This window comes from Martes martes (genome assembly GCF_963455335.1).
Source record: "Martes martes genome assembly, chromosome: 10".
Taxonomy (NCBI): Eukaryota; Metazoa; Chordata; class Mammalia; order Carnivora; family Mustelidae; genus Martes; species Martes martes.
Window position 1 is genome coordinate 5,908,782 of NC_137898.1, and position 19,389 is coordinate 5,928,170.

Here is a 19,389-nt window from a genome sequence, read left to right on the forward strand (position 1 = left end):
GAACCGAGGCTCTAAAACCAACTGTTAATTAACTATTGTCACTTTCAGGCCTGCATCCCTTCCCCTCCCTAAAGGTCTCCAAAACCTAAGAGGATTATTCCGAGACTGCAGCTGGGCGGGCCACGTGTCCACAGACTGACCGATCTGCTGCGAGGCTGCAGGGCAACCACCCCCTCCTCCCCCTCCTCCCCCCAACCTCCTTCCCCACTCCCCCTCCCCTCCCCTCCCCCTCTTCCATCCCTCCCCCTCCTCCTCGCGCTTTGGCAAAGACTCGCCTGCGCCGCAGGCACGGCCCACGTGCCTCGCGTAAATAAGCGAGTGCGCAGGCGCACCGGGCCCGCGTCCATTGGCCCGCGCCCCGCCGCCCCGGGGGCAGGGGGAGGGACGTCGGCCCCTCTGGCCGCGGGCTGCGCCGCCCTGTCAGTTGGTCCGCGCGTCCGTCGGTCGGTGCGTCCGGGCCTCCGCTTCGCCCTCGCCATGGCACGCTGGCTGCCGCTGCTGTCGCTGCTGGGGCTGCTCCTGGGCGCCGCTCCCGCCCCGCCCCGCCGAGCAGCCGACGCTCAGGCCCGGGAGGCGGCGTACCCGGAGCTGCTGGGGCCCGCCCGCTTCGCCCTGGAGATGTACAACCGCGGCCGGGCAGCCGGGACGCGGGCGACGCTGGGGGCCGTGCGCGGTCGCGTCCGCCGGGTGAGGACGCGCCTGGGGTGCGGGCTTCCTGGTCCTGGTGCGCGGGGCCCTGGTCGGAGGGTTGGGAAGTTTGGTCTGGGCCCGGGGTGGGGGGCGCGGGACGCCCGAGGGACGAATTCTGGTGGTCGGGAAAGGAGGGGGTAGGGCGGGGCTGTGGGAGGGACCGGCTGCGGAGCGAGGGGATGTGCCCGCCTCACCCGTTCCTCCATCCAGGCGGGCCAGCGGTCGCTGTACTCCCTGAGGGCGACCCTAGAGGAGCCTCCCTGCAACGACCCCACGGTGTGCCAGCTCCCTGTGTCCAGGAAGACCCTGGTGAGTGGTAGGGCTCCTGTGACTCCTCAGCCCCCCCCCCCCCCCCCGTGATGAGTTTGGGTCAAGTGATGAAGAGGCAGCAACTACCCCACCCTGAGTCATTTCCCAAGGTTCTGCGGGCCAGAAACCAGAATGCACTTAAGAGTGGGCATGACAGGGTGCTGACTTTGCCTCACTGTGCACTGTGGGGGGTGATTGCCTTGGAGGGGGTCTTCACGTGAGGCCCTTCCAGCGCCATCTTGCCAAGGCCTTGCCCCGTTCCCAGCCCCCAGACTGGCTTCCTCCTCTCTCTGTAGCTCTGCAGCTTCGAAGTCTTGGACGAGCTAGGAAAACACATGCTGCTGAGACGGGACTGCGGCCCAGTGGATACCAAGGTCACAGGTGCTGGGATAGCCCAAGGATGCCGGCGTCGTTCAGCCCAGACTTCACTCAGGGTTCAGCCTTGACTTCTTCTCTGTTCTCATCCTATCCAGATGACAAAAACCAGACTTTGAGTTCAGTCCTTCCACTGTTGAACAAGGAACCCCTGCCCCAGGTGAGGAGCCCAGCTCCATCTGGCAGCTGGCCGCTGCTTTATTTCCTCTTCTCTCCCCGCCCCCACCCCCCCCCCCCCCCCCCCGCCTGGGTTCCCTGGTGAATCTGTGAAAGATTCCTTGTAAAGATCCCTTTGCCTCTTACAGGATTTTTCTGTGAAAATGGCTTCAATCTTCAAGGAGTTTGTTACCACCTATAATCGGACGTATGAGTCGAAGGAGGGTGAGGACCCAGCCTTGGCTGTGCCTGTCCCGGTCCAATGAAGACCTTACCTCCCTTTGGTACCTTGGTGTTGGGGAGGGGAAGGACACAAGAGGCAGTGCATCCATTCAGGGACCCCTTAAATCCCCAAGTTCTTGCCCAGCCTCATAGGACTGGAGAGCTGCCTCAGGGACCTGGCCTCTTCTCGCATATTTTTTTTCTTGATCAGAAAGCATGGGTCTTCATCATTCTGGGTAGAATAGGAAGGAGCAAAGGCCAGATTTTCTCTGCTGGTACCCCCATCTCCCCAGCATGGTAGTCTTTTCCCATGGCCCCCTGTCTGAGGATACTCTTTGAAGCCTATTTTGCTTCTGCCTTCACTCCTGGGATACCATCAATTCAGTGTGACCCAAAAAATGGTTCCTACCTCCCCCTCATCACTCACAGGTCTGGATCTCTCCTCACCTCCAGCCCTCCCCAGAGTTCTGTCCTTGAAAAGAGCTTGAGGCCTGATCCAGAGCCCACCTACTCCCCAGGGAAACCTTGTGCTTGTTAGTCCCAAGTGCCTTTTATCATCTGCCTGGGGTCCAAACCTTTCCTTTCCTGCTCCTTGGTTCTCAGAAACCCAGTGGCGCATGTCTGTCTTTTCCAACAACATGATACGAGCACAGAAGATCCAGGCACTGGACCGTGGCACAGCTCAGTATGGGGTCACCAAGTTCAGTGACCTTACAGGTAGCAGTGGTGGCCAGAGCCCTCATGGAGCCTGGAAGAGTCAGGGTCTCCTCCCAAGGCCCCCGATCAGGGCTGCCTTATACTTTTCCCCATCCCCCCATCCCCTGCCCACCTTTGCCCACAGAGGAGGAGTTCCGTACTATCTACCTGAATCCTCTCCTAAGAGAGAATCACGGCAAGAAGATGCGCCTAGACAAGTTCACTGGCAACTCTGCCCCATCCGAGTGGGACTGGAGGAGAAAGGGGGCTGTCACCAAAGTCAAGGACCAGGTTGGACCTCTAAGAGGCAATGGTGGGACACGAGGACTGCGCTAGGGTGGGGAGGGGGCTCCGGTCTGACTCTGCCCCTCTCTTGCAGGGCATGTGTGGCTCCTGCTGGGCTTTCTCAGTCACTGGAAATGTGGAAGGCCAGTGGTTCCTGAAACAGGGGGCCCTGCTCTCCCTCTCTGAGCAGGGTGAGCATCCTACTCAACGCCCCTGCCCCCTGCCCAGCCCCTCCAGAGGGCTCCTCAGGACCAGGCTTCTGTCTCCTAGAGCTCTTGGACTGTGACAAGGTGGACAAGGCCTGCCTGGGTGGCTTGCCCTCCAACGCCTACTCGGCCATAAAGACTCTGGGTATGCATTCACGGGGTCAGGAGGGGCAGTGGAGGTCAGTGCGATTCAGTGGGTTCGGGTGTTGGTGTCAACTCTTTGACTTCATCTGTGAAATGGGGCTCATCTTGACCACTTCGTGTAATTGCTCTGAGTATCAAGTGAGGAGATGATACCTAAAGTCCTTGGTGCACAGCAGGGGTTTTGGTGTTTTTGCTGCTTGGAGGTGTGTATTTCTGTAACAACATACCTCATCCGTGAGGAGGTATTGACTTAAACTGGCAATTCAGTTCCGTGGTGGGCTTCAGCGGCCCAGGGATGAAAGCCTGAGGGACTGGAGTGGCTGTGCAGAGACTGGGAGGCCGGCAGGGGTCTGGGCCACCCTGGGAGCAGACTGTCTGAGCAGGGCAAGCCGGCCAAGGCAAAGAGCCCTAAGAGTTCTGGGATGAGTAAGGATCAGAAGTTGGGCGTCGAGTCTCATCTCAGCCGTATTTCTCCTGGTTCCTCCCTCGGCCCCCTTAGTCTGTTTCGTCATCTCTAGAGGGGGGCTGTTGTTCGGAGGCCAGGGCCTTGGTCTGGGGTGGGCGAGGACCTTGAGACCTCGCAGAGGGGCTGAGTGTGGCCCCTGGCCTGGAGAAGGCGAGTGTGTGGCACACAGGGGTCCCTATTTTCTCTCCCGGCCCTATCCGACCCCGCCACTCCCCAGGGGGGCTGGAGACGGAGGACGACTACAGTTACCGCGGCCACATGCAGACCTGCGGCTTTTCTCCAAAGAAGGCCAGGGTCTACATCAATGACTCGGTGGAGCTGAGCCGGAATGAAGAGAGTGAGTAAGGGCCAGGGCGAGGGTGGGGGCAGGCCGGCTGCGGCCTGGCTGTCCCTGACGTGGTCCCTCACATGTCTCAGAGCTGGCGGCCTGGCTGGCCGAGAAGGGCCCCATCTCCGTCGCCATCAATGCCTTTGGCATGCAGGTAAGGCCCCGGCTCTGATGCCCCCGCCCATCCCTGGCCGGCTCCCTTCCCACCTCTCCTTGGAGGTGGCCCCCTACTCCTTATTCTCCCCACCCCCAGTTCTACCGCCATGGGATCTCCCACCCACTGCGGCCCCTCTGCAGCCCTTGGCTCATCGACCACGCTGTGTTGCTCGTGGGCTACGGCAACCGTGAGTTCCACTGACTACCCCCCCCCCCCCGCCATCCTCTGCCCAGCCACTTTGGGTCACGGGCAGGAGTTGGGCCACAGCCTCTCATGACCTCTGGATGGGGAAAGAGAGGGAGTGCCTGGGAACCCTGTCCTTACCCCGCTGTGGGTCTTGGGCCAGGCAGGAGTCCTCTGTCCCCTCTCCGATGGGAATGCTGAGGCAGGGGGATGTTGAACTGTTTCAGATAAGTAACCTGCGGGGGGCGGGGTGGGGGCTGGTTGTCCTTCGCTGACCCCAGAGCCACACCAGGTCTCCGGGAGGGTGGTAGGTGGGCCTGTCTGGCTTTCTGCTCTTTTCCTAGTACCTGTCCCGGTAGACCACAGCAGATACTGGTAGAGTGCAAAGGGCTGGGGGCCCTGACTGGAGAATTGGGGGCCCCTGACCCCCTGCACCCCGCACTGCTCCCCAGGCTCTGGCATTCCCTTCTGGGCCATCAAGAACAGCTGGGGCACAGACTGGGGCGAGGAGGTGAGTCTGGTCTTCCTGGCCCCGGCCCGCCCACCCCGGTCCTGCCTGAGCGCCCTCACCAGCCCCCTTGCCTTCCCGCCAGGGTTACTACTACTTGCATCGTGGGTCTGGGGCCTGCGGTGTGAACACCATGGCCAGCTCGGCAGTGGTGAACTGAGGAGCACCAGCGCGGGACCTGGTGCTGACCAGAGCAGCCCCTTCCTCAGCCTGGCCTGCGCATCCAGGCCCCTTCCCAGGAGGCACAGCTGGCTGAGGGACAGGCACTGGGTACCTCAGGGTGAGCAAAAGGCACTGGGCTAGGGCAACACCCCTACCCCCCTCTCCCCCCGACCCTACCCTCAAGTTCCCCATCGGCACCTTTGTTGACTTGCGGTAGCTAGGAGGCCCTTGGGCTGAAGGATGGTGTCCTGGCAGCTGAGGCTGGGGCAAGAACCTTGGGCTTGGGTAAGGAGCAGGTGGGCAGAAGATACTCTGGTTTCAAACCCAGCTTTGTCCTCGGCAGGCTCTGGCTTCCTGCCCTGCCTTTCCTCTGTCTGATGCTATACATTTCCTGGTTCCCCCTGGATTTGGGGACATTGTTTCCTTCCACATCTAGAGAAACTATTGTAACTGCCTTTTTCTAACAGCAATAAAGAGGTGTCCTAAGCCCCAGTGTGGTGTGAGTGCTTGGTACCTAAGGGAAGAGAGGGGTGGAAGGGACTCCTGGACGGTCGAGGCTGGGCAGCTGGTCCTGCCCAGGAGCCTAAGGGCCCAGCTTCTGCTTCGGGAACCGAAAGAAGAAGAAAGAGAGGCTCACAGATGGGTCTTTATTCAGAAGGACGTGGTTGGCTGTTCTCTGAGGCCCTTGCTCCGAGACATGGATGGGATCGGCCAGAGGGAGCTCCCTCTCCCTCTGACTCCTGCAGAGACCCTTAGAGGTTGCGGTCAGAGGTCACTCTCCCCGTAGAGGGCGCTGGAGAAGGCCACGTAGTCCAGGGCTCCAGCGGGCGCCCCGGAGCCCTTGTAGGGCACCATACGACGGATGCAGTACTCGGCCTGCTCAGCGGGGAGCTCCCGCCGCAGCTCTTCGGGAGTGATGTAGTTCTGGGGGAGAAAGGGTTGTTGAGAACCCATAGACCCTGGTCCCTGTCACAGCCTCCCAGGCCCCTCCACCAGCGGGACTCACCTTATCTCCTGCCAGGATCTTGAAGGAGGCCACAACTTGTTCAGCTGTGTCGGTTTCAGCTGTCTCTCGGGTCATGAAGTCGATAAAGGCCTGGAAGGTCACGACGCCAGTCGCGTTGGGGTCCACCATGGTCATGATGCGAGCAAACTCCACCTCTCCCTGTAGGGACAGAGGCCAGACACCGTGTCTGTCGTGGGTGCTAAAGCCAGAAGTCTCATGTCCCCTCTGGGCACTGTCTAGCTCTGGCTTGACAGCCTGGGTTACAAAGCACTCTCTTGCCTCCATGGACTGTGCCACAGCCTTGGCTCTGGGTGTACGGGGAATCCTCTCTACTCGGCTGAAACCTGCCTCTTGCCCCTGGCAATGCCCCCCGTTACCCTTGGGTCCTGATTTTTTTTTTTTTTTAAGATTTTATTTATTTATTTGTCAGAGAGAGAGAGAGAGGGAGAGAGAGCGAACGAGCACAGGCAGGCAGAGTGGCAGGCAGAGGCAGAGGGAGAAGCAGGCTCCCCGCTGAGCAAGGAGCCCGATGCGGGACTCGATCCCAGGACGCCGGGATCATGACCTGAGCCGAAGGTAGCCGCTTAACCAACTGAGCCACCCAGGCGTCCCGGGGCCTGATCTTTTTTCTGGAGTTCTCTGTAATGCGGTTTCTCTGGGTAAAAATGTTGTAAGCTCAGGCTTTCGGGTCACATACAACCAAGTCCAAATCCTAGCTGGGTCCTTGAGCAAGTTAATTTACCTGAGCCTTTGACATCCCCTATGAGAAATGGGGTCATTCTGCCTAGCCTCAGTGGGCATGCTGAGAACGAAATGCATGTGAAGGTGGGAGGGATACAGTAGGTGATCACGATGTAGGAGAGAGGTACTGATGGGACTCCTGCGACAAAGGTTGGGGGCACTCACCAGGTCATACCCCATGGAGATGAGGCAAGCCCGGAAGTCATCAGGCTCCATCATTCCGTTCCGCTTCTGTGGCACACGAGTGATTATCAGACTTGGTTGTCCAACCCCACCAGCCCCCAAGTCCACCACCCCACAGAGCTGGGCCCCTGCTGACCCGGTCAAAGTGGTTGAAGGATGCCCGGAACTCGTTGAGCTGCTCCTGGCTCAGGCCCTTGGCATCTCGGGTTAGTACCTGGTTCTCCACCTCATTGATAGTGCGGGCGATGGAGGTGAGCAGCTGCTCCCAGCCTACGCGGATGTGCTGGGAAACAAGTGATGAGTCAAGTCAGTTCGAGCTTCACTCCCAGTCCACTGTGTGACCTGGGCAAGTCTGCCACTCTGTTGGGCCTTTGTCCCTATCTGGAGGTTCCCTATGTGCTGAGTGACCATCCTCGGCCCTTCCTGCCTTGAAGTTTGAGAACTTACTATGCACTAAGTGTTGATCACCCAGTCCTGGCCAGTCCTAGCCTGGCTTCAGATGGCTATGTGACTCTGGACAGGTCAGTTTCCCTCGCTAGATCTTAGTATCCCTGCGGGCGCCCTGGGGGACCCAGCCAGGCTGAACTGGCGTCCTCCCTGGGGCACACGTGCTGGGTCCCACCATGGCTGCCCCGGGCTTCCCCAGCCAGCGCCACCTCCCCACCCCCTCTAAGCCGGTGCCTCTCACCTCCATGCTGTAAACCGTGTGCTTGTTGTCAAACACCAGGCTCTCCTGCAGCAGCTGGTGGTCCCCCTCCAGCCGGTCAATGTTGCTCTTGTAGTTGATAATGTTCTGCTCCTGCTGCCGGAGCGCAGCCATCTGGTCCTCCAGAGAGCCGACCATCCCTGTGGCTAGGCGCCCCACCTCCTGTTGGGGGACACGGGCAGGATGAGCACTCCCAGGCCCCCCGTGGACCCCGCCCTGGCCTCATTCCCCGAGACGGCCCCACCCTCCGAGCCTTACCTCCACCTTCCCCTGGATCCAGGGCCCAATGGCATTGGCTTGAGCCGCAAACTGTCGCCGGAGCCTCTCGTTCAGCTGCTGCCGGGCGAGCTCTTCCTGCAGCGTCTGGTCCCGGCTGGGCACCAGCTTTCGGACCTAGGAAGAAGGGTGCTTGTGCCCGGGGCAGCTCTGGGAGCCAGAAGATCACTTTGAGGGGAGATGGGCTCCATCCCCTAGAAGAGCCCCTGCTACTCAGAGCCAACATGTCTGGGCTCATAAGGACAAGCTCTTGGGCAAGTCACATGACTTCCAGGTTTGTTTCCTCATCTGTAAAATGGGGCCAGTGATACAACAAGATGTCCATACCCCAGGCTGAATTCTACTTCATATCAGGCCCGACAGGAAAACACTGCCGTTAGGGCCATTTCGCAGAGGAGGCCGTGAGAGGCAGGGCGATGTATCCAAAGCCCCACGGAGGCTGTGACAGACCCAGATCCGAAGGTGGACTAGACTCTCCGTAGCTCGGGACGCCTGAGGTTCCGGGGTGGTTAGTACGCACAGGGCTGGGTGGGAGGCAGGGAGTGGTCACGGGCAGCACTGACCATGTCCCACTTGCTGTTGATGTCCTGCGGTGTGAGGCTGATGTAGGGGTTGGTGGAGATGGGCCGCAACCCGTACGTTTGGCAGATCTTCTGGATCTCCCCCTGGATCCCCAGGATGGCTCCTCGCTCTCGGTCAGCCTCCGGCAACGTAGCTTTGAATTGCTCGTGCGCAGTCATCAGGCTCTGGGCACGGCGGGCAGGAGGCATGAGCCAGCACCGTCCAGTTCCCACAGCCCACGTGCTGCAAGCCCCCCAGTGGGTCCGCAGTGGGCCTCCTGTCTCCCAGCCTAGCATCTGGGGACTGGGGCTTCCCTCTCATCTCCATGCCCCGGGCACCCAAAGAAAGGGCTGACGGGAATCGAGGCCCACTTCCCTGCCACCCCATCCAGCACCCCCCAACCTGGAACCCTGCATCCACCTGGGTCTCCTCCACCGAGTGCACCAGCCACACGTCCTGCAGGTCCTCCACGGCCCCGTCCAGCCAGTTGTTGAAGGGCGCTGCCCGCCGGGCAAACTCCAGCTGCAGCTGGTCGATGGTCTCCAGGAGCTTCTCCATCCGCTAGGCGCCACGGGGATGGCGAGTCAGCAGCCCGCCCAGCCGGCCCCGCACCAGCCTCCAGTCCCCGGCCCCCAGCTCCCTGGCCCCCCAAAACCACCTCCAGTGCGTCCCTCCTCTTCTGGGTCAGTGTGCCCAGGGTGTCCCACTGGTCGCAGATGGCCTGGCAGCGGCTATTCACGGAGGCCGCCTCGTGGTAGTCCAGCTCACTGCGGGCCAGAAAGGGGATGAGGAGGGGGTCAGACCACAGCCTAGATTTCCCCAGCCACGGTCCTGGGGCTGGAAACTGTGCCCCAGATGGTGAAGGCGCAAGGGAGCCAGGCAGGTGTGGGTGAAACAGGGCATTCATTCCTGGGGGGTGGAGGTGAGGTTTCCAGTGCCTTCGTTGGGTAGGGGGCGCCCGTGGGTCCCGAGCTCCAGTCCCCTGTGGAGCGTCAGTGGGGGGTGGAGGGGTGCGACGATGCGAGAAGGGGCGGGTTTACAGGAGGAGGTGGGGAAGCCAGGGCTGATGGGGAGATTTTGAACTAGCGGGCCAGGGACCGCAGCTGAAGGGGGCCACCAGGTTAGGGGTAGGCGGCGGGGGGTGAGGCAGGAACGGGGAGGGAAGAATGTGGGTGCCGCATCGGGGACAGGGTTAGGGGAGGAGGAGCAGAGCAAGTGGTGTTGGGGAAAGACGTGGCACCAAGGCATGGTTCCTGAACTGGGAAGAACGAAGTCTTGCGTAGGGCAGTGGGGAGCAGGGCAGCAACAGGCAAAGCCAGGTAAGGTAGTTGGGGGGGGGGGGTCGGGCCCAGGGGCAGACCACGCCTACTTGAGCTCCTGGGCCAGCGCTGCGATGTGCTCCACTCGGTCCTGGTGTGCAGCCAGGTCGCTCTCAAAGGCCTCGTGGCGCCGCAGCAGGGCCCGAACCTCCTGCAGGGAGGCCGACTCGTAGTCGCGCTGGCTCAGCATATCCTCCTTCCCTACTCGGAGAGAGGCCCCGGCTCGGGTCACCCAGCAGCGGCCAAGGCGGGAGCTGGGTTTTCGAGCGGTCTGGGTGACCCTGCAGAGTCCTCCCTCATCTGCGAAATGCAGGTGGTTACACCTGCCCAGCCCATCCTAGGGGTCTGTTCTGCCATGCCAGAGTGATAAAGTGAAGGTCCTGGGCATGACCTGTAAATGACGTCAGCGTCCCTGATCCCACACATCTCACGGTGGCCCTTGGTACAGTTTGGGTCTTCCAGGATCATGAACTACCTCCCAACGACTCTGAGCCCAGGGAGCCCCTGACCTGGTTTCCTTGGCTCACCAGGTTCTCCAGAGCCTGGCACAGTGCCTGGCACTTGATAGACCTTCTAGGAATATTTGTTGGATGAATGAATGATGCATGTGAAAGTGCTATGAGAATGAATTACATTACACAAATAAAACCATAATAATAATAATCGCAGCCCCTACTATTTATGGAATGCACCTGTATTTTGCAGAGATGCTATGAGGCTTAAAGATTCAGAAACCTCCTCGGAGTCCCATAAACAGCTGTATACTTAAGGAGTTCTTGTTATATCAGACCCCTGTTATCCTTCATGCCCATAATCCATTACGAACGTTTGTTCATTACTTTAAGGCAGGGCTCACTTATCTGTAGGATTAATCCCTGATAGAAGACAGAACGAACGCTTTCATACGGATGTGATGTATTTGACCCACGCAGTATCCTGCCATGGATATGCTGAGTCCAGCATAAGTGCTGTTAGGGTTGAGGACTCACCTGCCACTGGCACAAACAAAATGCTACATGACCTGTGAGTCAGAGCTGACCTACAGAAGCCCAGAGACCAGAGACAGGGGCCCAAGTTTACAGATGGAGAAACTGGGACCCAAAGAGGAGCCGTGACTCGGCTGCACAGCAAGTCAGGGTGGTTCTAGAAAACAAGTCCCCACCTTCCTGCCAGGACACCTGTTCCTGACCTGTGCATTTTGTCAGGATCCCCCCCCACCCACCCCGCCCTCCTCCCATACCAGTCTCCACCCCGGGACAGACTCAAGCCCCATGGGGTGTACCTACCTCGGGTCCAGGCCTCGTGCAAGGAGGCCTTCTGTTGGAACTTCTCCGCCAGGTGCTGGAGCCGCTGCAGGCGTCTGATCTCCGAGAGCAGCCAGTCCTCGTAGCCCTTCTCCGCTTGCTCCAGCCCACGCCATGCGTTGGCGATGTCCTGTGGGGCAGGCAGAGGCGCCTTCCAGCATGGTTTGCCCCTTGTACAGATGGGGACCCAGAGCCCTATGTCACCTGGAGGATGTGGGCAGAGTGGGGGTGGCTCACCGAGACGAGCTTGCCCTCGGAGGGCATGAAGGCAGGCCGGTGGCTCAGCCGCAGTTTGGTCTGCAGCGTGTTGAAGTTGATCTCCAGCTGGCACTTCTCCTGCACCCGGGGCGGCTTGTGCAGGCGCCGGTAGTCCCGGAAGTCCTCCAGCTTGCGCTGCATGGCCCTCATGCTGGGCTCGCCCACACGGTTCTCCAGCCACGGTATGGTGCGGCGGATCCATTCCAGCAGCTGCCAAGGCCCGGCAGGTGCGGCGCAGAGAGATCAGAGCTGGCCGGCTCACCCCGCCCAGCTCTCACCCACCCACGCCCGGGCTGTGGCCAGAAGGCCAGGCCCCAAGCAGAATGGGGGTCCCCACTAATCAGGGAAGGAGCCCGATGGTCAACCTCTGAGCCTGGTCAGGGACCAATAGAGACTGGCACAGAGCAAAGGGCCATGCGATTGCCTAAATATGGGTGAATGGATAAAGGAAAGAGTGAACGAATGAATGATGAGCGAGTCCGTGAATGACCAGGAGCTTGGACAGCCAGAAGCGGGGGGAGGAGATGGGTGAAGAGGGGAGGGGGAAATCAGGAGGAGGCTGAGGCCACTCAGGGGCAAGGGAGGCTCCGCAGGCCCAGGCCTGGGGTGGCCAGGGCTGGGGGACCACCGGTGTGGGAAGGGGAAGGGCCTTCTCTGGCCTCGTCTCACCTCACTGGCAAGCTTCTCATACTCTTCCATCAGCTTCTCATTCTCCTGGTTCACGGCCAGCACCTTGCAGATCCTATTGGCGGCCGTCTCCGCCTGTCGTGGGAGTCGGAAAAGGCGGGCACTAGAATAAGCTACAGCAGGCACCCCAACCCAGCCTTCCTCTGTAAAGCCCTTAAAACCTGGGTCTGGGCAAATAGGGCAGCACGTCTTTTTAGACGAGGAGGGAGCTTCCAGGCCAGATGCCTCGGCTCCTGAGTTCCCCAGAGACTGAATCTAGGCAGCTGGGACAGTGGCACTCCGACCCACGTGGGGCCCAGCACCTCCAAATGTTGGGATGCCACCAGGGCTGGGCCCCTCGGTCCACACGCTCAGCCCAGGCAGCAGCAGCCGGGGCCCCCTCACCTGCTCAGCCCCGGCGAAGGCATGGTAGAAGCAGGAAACATAGGTCATGATGGCCTTCTCATCAGGTTTTGGGGTGTTCACGATGTCTAGGGGATGGCAGTGGGGTATGTATTGGCCAAAGCCAGCCTTGGGGAATGGGCTCACACCTCTAACCAAGCAGAGCGCTCCCTGGACACAGGAGGGGTGGAGACATCTAGTCACAGCCACCAGCTGCCAGCTACCCCAAACCCAGTGTCTGCCTCTTCCCCGAAGCCCTCTCTGATCGCCTCAGGGCCCAGGAATCTGTCCTCTAGGGGGTGACTGAGCAGATGCACAGGCCTCGAGAAGCAACAGCCCACGCTGCCTAGTGTCTCCAACCATCCCATCGCTCTGTGGGTCCATCCATCTGTCTTTTCCCCAAGTTCTCAGCCATTGGTGCCCACACATCTAGGGCACCAGACAGTCAGCGCTCAGAAAATATCTGCTGCCTCAGTTGACTAGAGCCTTGCTTGGGCAGGACAAGAGGCAGGACCTGCCCCTAAGGAGCTCCCATGCTCCCAGGTGAGCCAGGTGATGGAGATAGGAACCAAAGGGTGGCGACCCAGGGAAGGGGAAGGAGAGGCACTGGCTGGAGAGGGGCGGGGAGCAGGAGAGAGGGCTCCTGGGGAGGGCGGCCTGGGAAAGGAAGGATTTTTTACTAGAGGGCGGACTAAGGAGGGAAGAGCAGGGGCGGAGGGCTGGAGGCTGGACGGTGCCTCTGGTCCGGTAACTGGAGTCCTCGCCTGGGCGGGGCTTCGTCTCACCTTCTGCATCTAGCATCCTGGGGATGTCCAGGTACTTCTCGGCTACCTCGAAGGCAGTGTTAAGGTTGCCAACGGGGTCATCCTAGGTGGGTTGGAGCAGGGACAGGTGAAATGTCAGCCGAGGGCAGAGGCTGGGGAGTCGGGGCTAGGGGTGGCCGAGGCCCACCTTGCGCAGCTTGGCGTAGTCAATGAGGTCGGGGCGGTGTCGGTGGATGAGAGCACAGAGGGCCAGGCCATCCTTCCAGCTGGACGGAGAGAAGGGGGATCAGGCCTGGATTCAAGCTGACGCCCGTCCTCCCCTTGCTCCGGGAGGGTCCCACCAGGACAGCCTCATCGGTCAGATGGAGTGGAGCCTCAGCTCGTCGGCTTGGCGCCAGAGGCCCTTCATTACCAGACTGGGACCATCTCCTCCGAGCTCATCATGATTCCTTCCCATACCCTGTGCCTGGGTCACACCACTAGCCGGATGTCGTGGGGCTCCCGGTTTTTGCTCACATGGTTCCTTGTGAATGAAACGCCCTTCTAGGGATGTCTCCAAGGAGCCCTCCCTCAGGGATCCTCCCTCCCTCAGGGATCCTCCCTCCCCACCCCCAAGTTTCAGTTCAACATCCACCGAGTCCTCCTACTCTCCGACACCATTCCAGGACCTTGGCCGTGAGGGCCCCTCCCCCGGGGCCGTGTGCCGTAGAGCCTGGCAGAGGCCCACGTGCACGTGCCCACCGCAGACAGACCTGGTATGGAAATTCTGCACGTTGACGTTGCGGTAGGGCGCCGTCTTCCGCTGGCACCACAGGAGCAGGCCTTCCTTGGCGGAGGTTTCTGGGCGGGGATGGAGACAAGTGTCAGCTGGGGAGGGGTCTGGGCCAGCCCTCTCACCTTCCTGGCTTCCCCGCCACTCACCCTCCACAGAGATGTCCTGGATGGCGAAGCGCAGGATGATGGTCCAGATCATGCCCAGGGTCATCTTCAGGTTCCCATCCACAATCTCTGCAGGGCGGGGAATGTGCATGAGTTCCATCCGGCATTCAAGGCCGGTACTGCCTCAGCTGCACCCCCCGCCACACCGCGCTCCATGCCTTGGCCCTTGGCCCCCAGGCCAGAGCTGGTACCTAGTCAGTGTTCAATCACGGAACACCTGCTAGTCCCGGGCACAGTTAACAGTCCCTCCTAGGAGGCTCGGGCGATTAACCCCTCAGTAGAGAAGACAGGCTCCCGGAAGTGACGTGCTGATGTCAGCACCGCCCTCTGCTCCCCTCCCGGGCCTCCTCCTGCCCCCCTCCTCACCTTCAGCGCCAATGGACACCAGCTTAACCCCCTTGCTGGCAATGAAGTCCAGGGCCTTGTTGACATTGGCGATTTTATGGAAGCGCATCTTGCCTTTGTCTGGCCTGGGCAGCCTCTCTCCTGGGTGTCAAGGGGAGAGGTCAGGGGCCAAAAGTCACAAGAAGAAGCTGAAGACACTGTCCTCAAACTTCCCCCTCCCCCTCAAGGTCCCCTCATGCACGGGGCTGTCGTGTTCCCCCTGCTCCCTGGGTTCCCCTAGGTCCTAGGGTCCCTGTGCCTTGATTTGCATCCTTACCTGAAATGACCTCCAAGAGCAGCATGAGTTTGAGGCCGTTGCGGAAATCCTCCTCGATGTTTTCAATCTGGGTGCCGGCCTTGCGCAGGTGTGAGTTGCACCAGGCAGTGAAGGTCTGGGGGCAGAGGACAGCACTCAGACCCTAGCCCTGGGTTTGGAGGACACTGGGGTTGAGCTGACAGACCTGGCCCCAGAGTCAAGTCCTGGCTCAACCACGACGTGCTATGTGCCTAGGACCGGTCCCTTTTTCTCTCTGAGTCTTTGTTCTCCTGGAAAAGGAGAAATGGGCTCGAGGTCCCGCACAGGTCCGAGTCTGGACTTGGGGCATGCCAGCTGTGGCCAGTCTTAAGCCCTGGAGGGGTTTCAGAAAACTGTTAGGCAGGGACGCCTGGGTGGCTCAGTTGGTTAAGCGGCTGCCTTCGGCTCAGGTCATGATCCCAGTGTCCTGGGATTGAGTCCCGCATCGGGCTCCTTGCTTGGTGGGGAGCCTGCTTCTCCCTCTGCCTCTGCCTGCCACTCTGTCTGCCTGTGCTCGCTCGCTCTCTCTCTAACAAATGAATAAATTTAAAAAAAAATTAAAAAAAAAAAAAAAGAAAACTGTAAGGCATATACTCCAAAGTGTGAGACCCTCTGGGGGCTGAGGCGGGGTGACACTGCCCTTCTAACGCCTGAACAATCGTGGACTGAAGCACACCCAGTTCTGGGGGGTTTTGCCTGAAGGATTGTGCACCTGCATTATTGTGATCTCAGCCCCACTGACCTCCTGGGGCTGTTGTGAATCTGCCTCCAAGTAGAATGTTGAGGGTACAAGATCTTTCCAAGTCATGGAGGACACAAGGACCAGCCTGACCCAGTTCCCGGAGGTAACTGCCCTTCCCCTCTCCCCAGAGTCAGCCTCAGCCTCCATCCGGGACAGGAGGGCTGCCCTGCAGCTCTGTGTATATTGGGGATCAGGGTGACCTGCAGCCTGATAACACCAGTTCCACCAACCTACTGAACCCTCAAACCCTGCATTCTGCCATCAGCTGTAAGGTGCTTGGTAGAGTCTCTCCTTGGACTCCAAGCCCAGCTGAGACGCTCACTCACCGTGACCTGGGATATACACTTTGCCCTTTCTTGGGCTCATTTGTACAATTAACTGGCCAGACTTCATGACGTCCCAAGTCTTTCTTCCTCCAGTCGGGTAGGATTCTAGAATTCAGAGCATTCCCCCACCACAAAGCAATTAATCCTGGGAGATGGCCCTGGAAGTCCTTTGGGATTATTTCCCTCAGCCAGCTTCCTTCCCTGAGACCAGCTTTTTTGCTGCCCTAGAAGCTGGACGTGAAAGATAATGCTTTAAATTCTTGAAGAACTGTCATTGCTAAGGAAAGGGAGTGAGCTTCCCGTCACTGGAGGTGTACAAGCAAGTGCTGAGCACTACTTGATGGGGCCCCAAGCACGGGAGAAGGCAGTTGGATTCTCTGTAGTTCCCTCCAACCCTGGAGTCTGAGACGCTCTGGGTCTAGATAAAGCAGGGGGAAAGGCGGGACCGGGTGGGGCGTCCATGGCGAACAAAAGCGTATTCTCTCATGTGACAAACATGACTTAATGAGATGGGGTCCTTGCCCTAAAGGAGCTCACAGTCAATCAAAGGGTCATGTTGGTCTGAGAAATGCTGGGAGAGACTAGTGTCGGGGAGAAGAGGGAAGGGGTCTTCGAAACGGGCAGGGGACCTCTTGGGGGAAGGCTCATATTTGATCTGAGCTGCAAAGGAAGATCAGGAATTTTTCAGACAGAGAAGGGCAGGCAAGGGCATTTCAGGCAGGGGCAGCCACACAGGCAAGTGCTCGGCGCTGAGAAACAGTTGCTAGGTTTGTGGGGCGACAGCTATCTGGGTGCCGCTGGAATGAAGCTGGGGGTGTTGGGGTATAAGAGGCGAGAGGCGGGCCGGAGGGGCAGCAGGGGCCAGGTCATGCACGGTCTGGGGTGCTAAGCCAGGGAGTTTCAACTTGATCTGACAGCAACAGGGCATCAGGGAAGATTTGGGGCAGAGGGAGGTGGGCAGAGCTGAGTTGCAGAAAGCTCTTTCTGGTGGCAGAGTGGAGGCAAATGGCTTGGGAGAGCAGGAGGGAGACGTGAGAAGGTGGCGTGAGAAGGTGGCGTGGCGGGGTGGGGGGTGGCGGCAGGGAGGGGTGAGAAGGGGTTTCAGGGAGGGGAATGGGGCAGGGTCAGAGGGATGGGACAGAAGCACTGTTCCTTGCTGCAGGGCAAGCTTCCTGAGGCAGAGGCTTTATTTTGTTTCCCGCTGAAGTCCTGACACCTGACACAGTGCCTGGCCCAGAGGAGGAGCTCCCTAAGAGATACTGAATGAATGTTTTGGAATGAGATTGAACCAAGAGGACTCGGGCATCAGGCAGGAGCAGGAGGGAGCGCTCCGAGTCACGGGCAGGAGGGCAGGGGTAGAGCGGGGCTAAGCTGAGTAAGACGTACTCAGGCTGGAGGAGAAAGAAACTCCAGAATGGCTAACTTCCAGGGATGCTGAGGAATTTACGGAACATCGAGGTTGTGCCGGCCGCTGAATGAATGGACGAAGTGGGTGGCTGTAGGCTGGGTTGGAAGGGTATTCCTGGTATTTTGTTAAACGATGCAGGCAAATTACAGACTAGCATGTGTCTCATGAAGGGCATGCGGACCTGGATCTGAGGGAAACCTGGTGGGTGGGGTGGGGGTAGGAGCTGTTGCAGAGCAGATGGCGGTGGGAGCCAGGGGCAGGGATGACATCACTGGGAGACTGCCAGGCCTAAGGACCGCAGCCCTGCTTGGAGACAGGTGCAGGAGGAGCCAAAAGGGAAGCATGCCACTGGGGGCACCCCAGCTCAGTCAGCTGAGCCTCCGGGACTCTGGGGTCATCTCCTGTCATCCAACCCAGCAAAGGTGCTCTGATTCTAAATCCTAGGATTCTTAGATCCTGCAAATTCCACTGAGTGCTCCTGTTCCCTGCCCCTTCCTGGAGTCACACACTGTTGGCAAAGGCTCAGCAGGGTCTAATGACTTCACGGAGTCCTCCCTCCCCCTGGTCTGCCACTCCCCAAAGTCTGCTCACTCCAGCCCGGATCATTTTCTCTTTTGGGAACCCAGGTGTCCTGCCCCCTCCACTTGGGAAAGTCTGGGAGTGAAAATAGATCAGGAAGGGGGCCCGAGTGCCCTACAAGGCTGGGCCTGGGCAGCAGCTGCCCATGTGCCCCACTCCAGCTCCCCCAAGCCGCTGCCTCAGCACAAAGAGTCCATCTGGCCGGAGAGTCAGGTTACTGTGTAAGGGGACCCAGGCTCCCCTCTTCCTTGACCTTGTGGCCTTTTCAGCAGACTTAGGGCCCCTGTGGTGGGGAGGGGTATCTTGGGAAGGAGTGGGGGTGGGGCAAGCAAGGGGCAAAGACCCTTAGGTTGGGAAGGGAAGCCCTGTTTTCTGAGAGTATATGATTTGGGTCCTATCTCTGCCCTTTTCTGGGCCTCAGTTTCCTCATTTGACAATTGGGATGGGTGGCAATGAACCCCAGGGTGGAGAGGATAGAGATGAGAGAGTCGGAAGGGTTCTGGGATGGTTCTCTCCTCCCCCACACTCCAGGTCCACTACTTGCCGCTGCAAGTGCTCAGGGTGAGGTCTAAGATATTCAACTAGAGAGCTGGGGGTCCGGAGAGAAAGATCATTTTCCCCACACTCCCCGAACTTGGATCTCCTGGGCTTCACCCAACCCCTTTTCACCAGCAGAAGTGGGACAGTGCGTCCAGGGTAATGAACTCGGGGGAGGTGGGGACCCGAGAAACTCTCCTTGTTATCCTAAACCCCTCCTGAGGACTCTGGGAGACAGTGGAGGACTGATGGGCAGAGCCCAGGCTAGAGAGTGGCACTCTGGGTCTAGACGGGCTCTGCCCCCAACTTGCCGAGATGCCAGGGACAAATCGCCCGGCTCCTCAGGCCTCAGTTTTGCCATCTGCAAATGGGTGAGCACTCACTTTCCGCTGCTGCTTCTCCCAGGCCGGGTCGAGCAGTAGGTCGCGGTCCCAGTCCTCCTCCTGTTCCATGTACTCGCCGCCCCCGCTGCCGCCCACGAAGGGCCCCTCCCCGACCCCCAGACCCTCGGGCTGCATAACCATCATCATCTTGCTAGGGCTCCTGGCTCCGCACGGCTCGGCGCTCTCCGGAACACCGGGGCCGCGTTAAGTAGCGCCCGGCCCAGCCCCGGATCGTATTCGCGCTAAATATGGGGGAGGAGGGAGGGGCCGGATGGGGGCGAGGGTGCTCGGGTCTGGACGAGGCAAGTGGTTGCCCTGGGACCAGGGACTGCAGGATTTGGGGGCGCTGGGGTGGATCCTATGGCGGAGGTTCGGGGTTCCCGTTCCGGCGCCGCCTTTTGGGCGCTGTGTGACCGTGAGAAAGCCACGCTCCTCTCTGTTTCCTCACGTGGACAACGGAGATAACGATAATAGTAGCGACTGTAGGCCGCTCTACAAGCTGCGCCTTAGGCCTCCTCCTGACCGTCTCTCTGCGCCGCGCAGGCGGGAAACAGAGAACCCTACCCCCATTTCACAGTCAGAAACACCGAGGTGCCGACCTGTTCGAATGTTTTCTGGGGTGATGGAGACACTCGAGCACGGGGAGGGGTTCCAGGCCAGCTGGATGAGCCGGTGCAGGGCTATTAATATCGGGGCGGCTGGGGGCTGAGGGGGAATGTGCTG

General features: G+C 59.7%; 2 protein-coding genes across 4 annotated transcripts; one reads left to right on the forward strand and one right to left on the reverse strand.

Moving 5' to 3' along the window:
* Window positions 1–374: 374 nt before the first annotated feature.
* On the forward strand, window positions 375–5,378 carry CTSF (cathepsin F). Its single transcript, XM_080817738.1, has 14 exons — window positions 375–687; window positions 901–999; window positions 1,296–1,380; window positions 1,473–1,534; window positions 1,680–1,755; window positions 2,356–2,469; window positions 2,594–2,739; window positions 2,828–2,924; window positions 3,004–3,084; window positions 3,767–3,886; window positions 3,967–4,031; window positions 4,131–4,221; window positions 4,670–4,728; window positions 4,811–5,378. The coding sequence occupies exons 1-14, from the start codon at window positions 478–480 to the stop codon at window positions 4,883–4,885; spliced, it is 1,380 nt and encodes a 459-aa protein (XP_080673864.1). The 5' UTR covers window positions 375–477; the 3' UTR covers window positions 4,886–5,378.
* Window positions 5,379–5,513: 135 nt separating this feature from the next.
* On the reverse strand, window positions 5,514–19,304 carry ACTN3 (actinin alpha 3). Of its 3 annotated transcripts, none has more exons than XM_080817656.1 (21): window positions 18,667–19,304; window positions 14,674–14,788; window positions 14,379–14,498; window positions 13,995–14,081; window positions 13,826–13,913; window positions 13,261–13,339; window positions 13,095–13,176; window positions 12,313–12,398; window positions 11,911–12,003; window positions 11,221–11,451; window positions 10,966–11,113; window positions 9,730–9,880; window positions 9,019–9,127; window positions 8,781–8,921; window positions 8,363–8,545; window positions 7,782–7,916; window positions 7,506–7,685; window positions 6,954–7,100; window positions 6,800–6,865; window positions 5,894–6,052; window positions 5,514–5,811 (listed from the first exon to the last, which is right to left on the reverse strand). In XM_080817656.1, exons 1-21 carry the CDS (start codon window positions 18,811–18,813, stop codon window positions 5,653–5,655), a joined length of 2,706 nt encoding a protein of 901 aa, XP_080673782.1. In that variant the 5' UTR covers window positions 18,814–19,304; the 3' UTR covers window positions 5,514–5,652. The 3 variants fall into 3 exon arrangements, 2 of the variants coding, with proteins under 2 accessions (XP_080673782.1, XP_080673783.1); XM_080817657.1 differs by having other exon boundaries at window positions 18,966–19,099; XR_013967600.1 differs by lacking the exon at window positions 7,782–7,916 and having other exon boundaries at window positions 5,519–5,811; window positions 7,506–7,571; window positions 8,350–8,545; window positions 18,667–18,888.
* Window positions 19,305–19,389: the final 85 nt, after the last annotated feature.